This window comes from Adiantum capillus-veneris, chromosome 30, assembly GCF_014529385.1.
Source record: "Adiantum capillus-veneris isolate H3 chromosome 30, ASM1452938v2, whole genome shotgun sequence".
In the NCBI taxonomy this organism is placed as follows: Eukaryota; Viridiplantae; Streptophyta; class Polypodiopsida; order Polypodiales; family Pteridaceae; genus Adiantum; species Adiantum capillus-veneris.
The window spans coordinates 32,381,934-32,391,549 of record NC_140960.1 but is presented as its reverse complement, the minus strand read 5'-3'; the positions used below and the strand labels follow the sequence as shown (position 1 = coordinate 32,391,549).

The 9,616-nt window shown below is 43.8% G+C and overlaps 1 protein-coding gene across 1 annotated transcript; it reads right to left on the bottom strand.

Annotated features, from left to right (window-relative positions):
* Nucleotides 1-1,027: 1,027 nt before the first annotated feature.
* Nucleotides 1,028-2,812, bottom strand: LOC147417759 (putative aspartic proteinase GIP2). The gene has a single exon (XM_086507415.1). The coding sequence runs from the start codon at nt 2,449-2,451 to the stop codon at nt 1,114-1,116; it is 1,338 nt and encodes a 445-aa protein (XP_086363541.1). The 5' UTR covers nt 2,452-2,812; the 3' UTR covers nt 1,028-1,113.
* Between the last annotated feature and the right edge of the window lie 6,804 nt (nt 2,813-9,616).

The window sequence follows — 9,616 nt, the reverse complement described above, 5'->3', positions numbered from 1 at the left end:
AACTCACACACCCAACTCCGTGAGGTGGAGCATCCCAGCCGGATAAAGGTGGAGCATCCCAGCCGGATAAAGGTGGCCAACCCATCATATGGACCATGGGAACAGTCCCTAAGGGCCTTAATGGTGCCCCTTCCATAGTTGTCCAACTATGCCAGTAACAACATAGTTGCAAAAGGGAATGTGTTTGTCTATGCAAGCTCACTAGCTTTATGACAAAGGCATAGCTATTGTCCGAGTTCCGCATAACTACGCCTAGTGTGACCACCACCTAATATACAACAATTTATTGGTGCACACGTGACCATGCATGACACATAGTCATTTAATAAATTAGTTGATAACAATGCTTCACGTGATCACTGCCTAATACAACCTCATAACCCCGCACACGCAACTCACAAAAATGGGCATCCATAAGAGCGGATCCGCACGGGAGGGTGTGCGGAACCCCAGCCCGTTTTCGGCTTGCACAAGAAGTTTTGAACAAATTCTCACTTTAATTCCCACATTGCGACTTACCTCAACATCATGAGCTTCTATGAGGGAGGCACCGCATACCTAGCTAGGTACGAGTGGGGGCACCGGGCCGGCGGTCCCCTGCCCCCAATCGTACCTAGCTAAGTATGCAATGCCTCTAGAGCAGAAGCTCATGATGTTATTCATTGTATGAAAAACACTGGAAAAGACGCCGTTTTCCTACATGAGAAAATTTCTAAATCTTCTTGTGTTGTGTTGGGAGGCTCAACTCTGTCAAAATCGGCAGAGTTGGAAAACAAGCTGGCTACCCCAGCTTGTCTCGACAAAAGCTCCTTTGTGCTGGGAGCAATCACCCGAATGCGACAAAATTGCTGATGAGCGGCTGGGGTTCTACCTCCGCTGTGCGAACACGCCCTAAGAGAGGGGGCCCCCATCATATCAAGTTGTTTGTATGGTCTTTCAGCTCATTTAGGGCCCCATGGACATGGACATGAACATGCTCTCTCTCACACACATACATGCATGTTTGGCACTAAGTAGGATACTCATGTCATGTACTTCACAAGGAAGTGTCAATTAACCAAATGCAAGCCAAGAATTTGCATGGTTTTATTTGAAGGGGAACAATTTATAGTCCTAAGAAGAGGAGGTGAAGTTGAAATTGGAGCAAGTAGCCATTCGCCCAAGTAGAGTAGAAACAAAGCCAAGCCTAGAAGTAGCCAAGTCATATTGCAAAAGAGCATCCTGTTGTTGAAAGGTGCCCATCACTATTGCCCTTGTCTCAAATTCCCTTGTTCTCTGAAATGCCAGGCATATCACCTTGCCATCATCCAACGAGACCACAGAATTGGCACCCAATATCGACCACACCACGCCCCCGCTCCCTTGCAACAACAGATCTATTGTTGGCACATTGTATCCCACCCTTGTCGACGATGCTGTCGATGCATCAAAGCATGTGTCGAATGGGCTTATCGCTGTCACACTCTTGATCCCCCTCGCATTCGCCGCCGTCTTGAAATCGCTCGCCAGTGCATTGTATATAGAGCTCTCTAGCTGTGTGTACCTCACAGTTGTGCTTATAATTGTTCCCCCTTTTGAGCCTCCTGTGCCATCATTCTTGATCTTGAGAAGATTGGTATCTATGGAGAGGGTAACCTCATTGACGGCGATCGCCTTCACACCGATAAAGTACGAATCCGGCTGCTTTGTGTCCTTGAGAAGAGGTGTGTACCTGAGGCTGTTGGTGAAGTCATTATTGGGCTGGAAGACAATGGGGCTTGCACCAAAGAAGAGGATTCCTTTGCCATTGCCATTGCTAGGCAAGCAGTATGTGAAAATGCGCTTCAGGCTGCGTTTCGCAGCCAGTTGCGTCGGCAGGGCAAGTAGGGCTCTGCTGAGCCCAGCATCTCCAAGAACGCCTGATGGAACAGAGTTGTTTCTGAGGAGAAGATCATCGCCGCAGACAAATGCAAACTTCGGCACTTCGACGAGGGGGCCGGTGTTGCGTCCATCGGTAGTGAGGATGGAGAATTTGTCGGTCCAGACGAGGCCACTGGTGGAGGTGAAGATGGCGCTGTTAGAGATGGAGGTGCTACAGCTGTTGTTGAAGCAAACAGGGGAGGCGGGGGCGTCGCAAGTGGCGCAACCCCGACCGCCGCAGATAAGGGAGTTGCAGACGTCGGCAGAGTGGCAAACAGCACTGTTGCAGCGGACGGGTTGGAAGGAAGGGGGTTCCAAAGAGGGGGAGGAGAAGGAGGGGTTGAGGCAGTCGAGCCAGAGGTTGCTGCTGGCGATGTCGAGCAGGAGGGGGGGGCTGGGGCCGAGTGTAAGAGAGTAGAGGGACGAGGAGGGGTCGAAGGAAATGGGAGCAAGCAGGGCTTTCGGGGCAGCAGAAACGAAAGAAGGGAAAGTGCAGGTGGAGAAGACGATGAGCAAAACGAAGATGGCCTTTGGAGCCATGGCGAAATCCATTCAGAGACAACCTGGGAAGCGCATGTGGATTATTATAGCCTGCCCCCAAATAGCTAAGGTTTTACTACATATTTTATAAATTAATAATACACCACGCAGAGTCCTTGTGGCCATCACCCTGCATGCTATTAGGAAGTCAACCCCAAACTTTTGACCCCCTACCTCTGCTTTGACACTACGTTACAATCTACCATTGGCGGTGGCCCTTTGCTTGTTGCAAAGGCCGCTCTCATATTAATTTTCCCCCATTTTAATGCACCCACGTCCTAGGTCCTTAATTAGGGCAAGTTTCTTCTAGGAGCTTTCTCTGCCACTTGTCCAATGCATCTTTGAGATTGACCACAACATGCTTCAGCACTTAAAATACAATAGGAGCCGAGTCCCGCCGGATGATTGATTAGTACGGCCGGCTGCCTTCGGCGGCCTCTCTCTCTCTCCCCCTCTCTCCCTCTTTATCGCATGCAAAGGGGCTTGCTTTTGTTTTGGACTTTAGCCTTCAGATCGCAGATTGAGACACGTGTAAAAGGCTCCCCCTTCCGCCATATTATATTAGTAGATTAGTAGATGATTGATTAGTACGGCCGGCCACCTTCGGCGGCCTCTCTCTCTCCCCCTCTCTCCCTCTTTATTGCGTGCAAAGGGGCTTGTTTTTGTTTTGGACTTTAGCCTTCAGGTCGCAAATTGCGACACGTGTAAAGGGCTCCCCCTTCCGCCATATTATGTTAGTAGATTTATCGCGTGCAAAGGGGCTTGTTTTTGTTTTGGACTTTAACCTTCAGGTCGAAGATTGCGACACGTGTAAAAGGCTCCCCCTTCCGCCATATTATGTTAGTAGATATATGGGGCTCCCACTTATTTCTCCCTCTCCCTCTCTCTCTCTCTCTCTCTCCCCACCTTATGTAGGCCGTCATGAGTCCTCACCTTGTTTGTTATTTTTTCTCCAAGGAAAAGATCCTTCCAATAGTTAAAAAACCATGCCCAATGTGCTGCAAAGTGCCCCTACTAGAGACGATTGCATGAGACTCTCCCAATGGGTAAACAAGATGTGTACAATGATGGCTAAATCAAGATATGGGAGGAGGAACAACCACATTGGGGGGCGGTAGTGCCATCTAGGTGCCCCATGAGCTATGGTGAAGAAAGGCCCTGGCCGCCAAAGTCGCATTAAGGCCTCGCAGTGCTACACACTTTGACAGTAATCGAGTGTTCACTGTCACTTTTAACAAGTTTTGTCAGCTTGGACACAATTTGGTGTTCTTGTACCCACTCTCGCAGGAATTGCTATCGGATAGACAATCACACGTTTCACAGTTTTTGCAAATTTTTGCGAGCAATTTCTCTTATGGGATACGTTTTGAATTGGTTTGCTCTCTACTTGCGTATATGGTTATGCGATTTACTCTCGATTGAGCAATTTGTCCAAGATTATATGCTTGCAAATAGCAATTTGTGGAGCTGTTTTATATCATGCTTTTCATGATTGTGTAGTGGTCCAGTGATCTCCCACTTTGTTGCCATTTTGGCATTCACTTATGGCAACAATCATATGTGACAGTGAGAGACGACGGTCTTGTTTTCGCCGATATGTATGATGTTGGCATTGTGGTCACACAGGACACATTATGCACCGCTCTTTCAGACGTATGAGACAACAGCGGAGATGTATGCGTGACGTAGATACGGCTTTGAAACATGTTTAGAGAGGCAGTTATAGTGACAGTTTATGCCAGTGACACTGATGTCCTGCTTGCCTCGAGTGTACCTCTTGCAGATATGTCTATCGATAGCACACTTTCTCCACATTGGTTACTAGATAGCGAAGTTTCTTTCCACGTCACACCGCATCGTGACTGGTTTAGCACCTTTTCTAGTGAGAGCTTTGGATGTGTGCACTTGGCTGATGGTTCGACGTTTGACATAGAGGGTGCATGAGATGTTTGTTTGTCATTTAAGAATGGTGCGTCATACACGCTACGCGCTATGTTCCTCAGTTGAAAAAAATCTTGATCTCAGTGAGACAATTAGTTGATTTTAGTTGTCAAACACTTCTTAGCGGTTCATTAGTGATTTCCAGAGGAGCCCGTAGTGGCTTGGTATATCCTATGCATGTGTCTAAGGTTCGAGACAACATAGTCTCGATTTTGTTGCTGGCATGCTTTGAGCAAGAGACCAGACTTGTCTCCTTTGCGGGTCAGCTCCACCATGCTCTAGTGAGACACAGCTGGTGTTGTTAGAGTCTATGGAGGTAGAGGTAGAGCAGGTTTTCTCCCTAGAGACACAAACAAAGATGACAGACATGAAGTTCTTGGATATGTTCATGCTAGAGGCTATTGAGTTGAAACTAGGGCACACGGTTCCTCCTATAGGTGAGGGGGACGTAGCCATCCCAGTGTCGACAATGACACATCCATATGCGATGAGTAGTCCTAATGATGTAGTGCATGCAGATAGCACACGGGAGACTAGGACAGCCATGTTTGCACACATTTTGTCAGCGTTCGGGCATCTCATGTATGACCTTCTAGTGGTCGAGGCCCGACCTAGCAGCTGCTGCAGTGGGAGCATTTGTAGTAGGGATTGTCAGTCCTACGGTAACTGACACTAGCACGGCGCTTCGTGGAGCTTTGCAGACCATACAGAGTTGTCTGCAGGATTTACATGCACGCTCGAGCGTGGATATGCCACTCGCCTATCATTAGAGCCGATACGAGTGCATGTAGATCGACTGAGTGAGCCAGTGGACATAGGTTGAGAGAGTCTCTCACCTAGTTTCTTGTACGTACTAGTAGTTTAGCTAACAGGTCTCACTTATCGGCGCATTGCCTTGAAGTGGGAGTTTGTTGGGATAAAGGCGTCGTGCCTTTGTCCGGGACCGAAAGTTCGGTGTCCGATCGCCCGCCCACCATGTGTATGTACCCTTATTCATTATATATATATGAATAAGGAGCTCCTCACTCATACACTTCTTGAGGTTGCTCCACCCACACTCTCGTGCTTCTCCCCTTCCTGCACGCACCACACAGCGCATACACGCATCCACGTACACGTGCACTCACATGTAAAGGCTGTATTTTGGATATAATGCAATGTTTGAAGGTTCCAAAGAATAGATTAGTAAGGGCTACATGCAAATTGGAACTTGTGCATAGTGATGTTTGTGGCCCTATGCAATTAGGCAATTACCGGTACTTCGTGACTTTCATTGATAATTGCCCCAGGCATGCATGGGTATATCCACTTCAAGATAGGTCCAAAGTGTTTATGTGGTTCAAGCAATTTCTAATTATGGCTGAAAATGTCTCAAAATGTACTATGGAGACCCTCTATTCCGATCAAGGGGAGGGAGAATATGCCTCATGAGTTTAATGCATTTCTGGTTAATCGTGGGATAAAACACCAATGTACAGTGCCGTATACACCTCAACAAAATGCTGTTGCTGGAAGGAAAAACGAGTCGCTTACGGAGATGGGATGTATGGTCAAGAGTTAAGCTTTTTCCACATTCTTTTTGGCTTGAGTTCATCATGTGTGCTACTTATGTACTTAACATGTGTCCTACGAAAGCTTTGCAGTCTATGACTCCTTATGAAGCAAAGCATGATAAGAAGCCATCTATTGATCACATGTGCATTTTTGGTTATTTGGCTTATGCTTTGGTGCCACAAATGTAGCACAGAAAATTGGATGATAAGATTGTCAAATACATTTTTATTGGTTACAGTATTGAAAGCAAAGGTTACAAGATGTACCATCCGCAAACAAAACCTATCTTGGTTTCACAAGATGTTGTGTTTGTGGAAGATTCTGTTCAACCTTTGTTGACATGTACTAGAGACAGTAGTGTAGGCTCACATGATATTTATGACAGTTTATTGCTTCTTTTTAATGGTAGAGATTTCAATATAGATTCTAATGAGGAAAATAAACAGCCTATGGGGATTTCTGAAAATTCTATGGATCAACCTATTACTGATGTAGATGTACATGATGTACTTGATGTGGAAAGGGCTGAGAATGAGGAGGCTAGACGTATGCAAAAATGGCTAGTGCATACTTTGCATGACAATAAATTGGATGCACCTTTGTCTAGTCTTACTCATTCAGATTCTCGTCATGCATCAGATTGCTATGCTTTGGCTATTTCTAGTTTAGGTGATGTTGAGAAACCTCTATCTTATACACAGAATTCAAAAAATTGGATGGCTAACATGCTCCTGCCATACAATCAGAATATGATGCACTTATAAAAAATGACACATGGAACTTATGTGATTTGCCTCGTGGCAAAAAGGCCATTGGTACGAAGTGGGTTTACAAGTTGAAACGTAAGCCGGCGGATGGTGAGGTTGATCGCTATAAGGCTTGACTTATTGCAAAAGGTTATGCACAATCGAAAGGTATAGATTATGAAGAGACTTTTGCTCCCACTTGTTGTATGTCTGTGGTTCGTTTTCTATGTGAATCGGCAGCTCATTTTGGATGGGATATGCATTAATCAGACATTGTTACTATTTCCTGAATGGTGATATATTTAAGAAAGTTTAAGTAAAATAGCCTCGCGGTTTTGTCACGGTTTTGTCAAGAAAGGACAAGAAGATAAATAAACGAGGATTTTGTAACAGTCCAATAGAAAGCACTTTGTATGTAAAGCGTGAGGGTGACGTATTTCTCATCGTTGTTCTATACATGGATGAGTTGTTAATTATTGGCCCGAACGAGACATGTATTGTTGAATTTAAGGCTCATTTGAATGCTACTTTTAAGATGAAAGAATTGTTGCATCATTACTGGGGGCATACAATGTAAACAATGTGATGGTGGTATTGCCTTGTGTCAAACAAGCTTATATAGAGACATCACTATGTAAGTTTGGACTTGAGGACTGCAAGCCTATTGCTACTCCCATGGAAATAGGTTTGAACTTGATTTTTCATGATGCTAGTGATCCTACCGATGTTACTCTTTACCAAATTGTTGTTGGATGCCTTACATGTATGCAATACGAGGCTTGATATTCAGTTTGCAGTCTCACAGGTCATCAGATTTATGCATAGTCGAGGGTCAAAGCATTGACAGGTTGTTAAAAGGATTTTTCGCTACAAAAGTGGCACTTTACATCTTGGCTTGTTTTATTCCAAGAAGCAACCTACTGTGGCCACTTCCATTTGAGAGGCTAAGTATAGGTTAGTCTTCACAGCTACAGTTGTCTCGTACTATAGTCATGGCACAATTTAGATCTTTGTCATGCATGTAATTGAAGGGCCAGGTTTGGAAGGATAAGTTATTGCTAGTCCAAAGTTAGTTTCTTTGCAACCAATGGTAGTGTGGCTCTCCAAATTTGATGAAATATATTGATTCTTTCTCTCAACTTTATAATCTTGAGGATGTATCCTCGGATTTTCTCTCAACTTTATAATCTTGAGGATGTATCCTCAGATTTTCTATTGTTCTACCATTATACAAGATGCGTCATTTTTTTTGTCAAACCCGCCTTACAGAGGTTCCCACTGAGAATTTACTCATACAAAGTCTCAATTCTTCGTTTTGGATGTCTTTTGCATGAGCATTGATGCCCCTAGAGAACTTTTATTCTGATGAAGTATCACCACCTTGTAGTGAATATCTTTTCGTTGAGCACTTGATGGTTCGCAAAACCTCTTATAGGGTTATTGTGGAATTGCTTTTGGTTTATTTGCCATTTTAGGTGCATGAAATGGCATGCCACAGTTTTGCCAAAGGGTTTTTTTTAATAAACTTATGCTTTATTTTAGGCCTTCGGATCAATCTATCTTTCACTTGTGAATTATTCCTTCATGGATTTATTTATTTTTGAGGAAAATACCAAAATACCCCTTTGATTTGTGGAAATTCCCAAAATAGCCCTCTAATTTAAGATCAAATTCCCAAAATACCCTTGTATCTATTTTCGTTGGACTGTTCAAGATTTTGAAATCTTTATTCCTTTTGACTATTGAGATCTTTTTCTGACTTCTTAATGCGTAACTTGTCATACAATACTTAGCAAAAATAGGTAATTCTATCCGAAAATAGGTAAGTAATTCATCTCCAAAACCTATATAACCAACTCAAATTCTACTTTTAGCATCTTCTATTGAAGGCAATTAGTATTCTTATGAAAAGCTACAACTTTTCTTATTTTTGGAAATATTCAATCTCACAAGCAAGGGCATTTTGGGAATTTTGGAAAATTTGAAGGGCATTTTGGGGATTTATAACAAAATATTGGGGGTACCTTGGGAACTTTTGAAATTTGAGGGATAGTGGTAATTTTCCCTTTATTTTTTAATTTTGCCCAACCTTTAGGTATGGTATGCAAGGTGAGAGCTCTCCTTATTATTTCCATGGAGGGAAAAGTGGAGCAAGGGAATCAAAAGTGTGGTAAAAAGCCACAATAGATGCTGGCTTGGTGGTTAAGGATCCATTTTAAAGAGATTCTACTAAGGATATTTCCAAAAGCATCAAAAGACCTCAGTAAATGTAAGTTTCAAAAAACTAGTAAATGTAAGTTTCAAAAAACTCCTATGAATATGCTCAAAGTAATACGAGAGAGAGAGAGAGAGAGAGAGAGAGAGAGAGAGAGAGAGAGAGAGAGAGAGTGTATGTATGTGTAAAAATTCGTTTAGCTGATGGGCGACTTCATGGTAGAGGACCAAGATACGAGAAACTGTTCCACATAGAACATACGGCATGTGTGCGCGCGCGCATGCGCCCAGCAGGGCTTGGGAAAATATAGGTTCGCTATATTCAAAGCCTGTTCAAAATGAAACATGGCCGACTCAAATTTGGGCAAGAAGATTCTCAAGCCGATCCAAATTATGGAAGTTTTAGTTGTAATATGAGAATTTTTAGTGTGATTATCCCTCTCAAATTTAGAGTTAGCCTTCTCATATGCGTGTGAAAAGATTCCAAAGCTGAGTCCACAAAAAGTGTTCCAAAGCCCTCGTGTGCAATGTTCGGGAAAAGTGTGCCTCGAGCCAGTTTAAAACCAAGTCATCGGGTTGACGGAAGGGGGAGAAGAAAAAAATCTGCTTTGAAAAGCTAGGTCCAAAAAATGTTTCCCAAGCGTTGGTGTCTGATTCCGAACACTGTTTGAGAAAAGTGTGCCTCAGCTTAGCCTTGAGCCGGTTGATAAACCAAATCAACC

Excerpts from the sequence above, each read along its gene's own strand:
- LOC147417759 (XM_086507415.1), bottom strand. The coding sequence starts at position 2,451 with ATGGATTTCGCCATGGCTCCAAAGGCCATCTTCGTTTTGCTCATCGTC.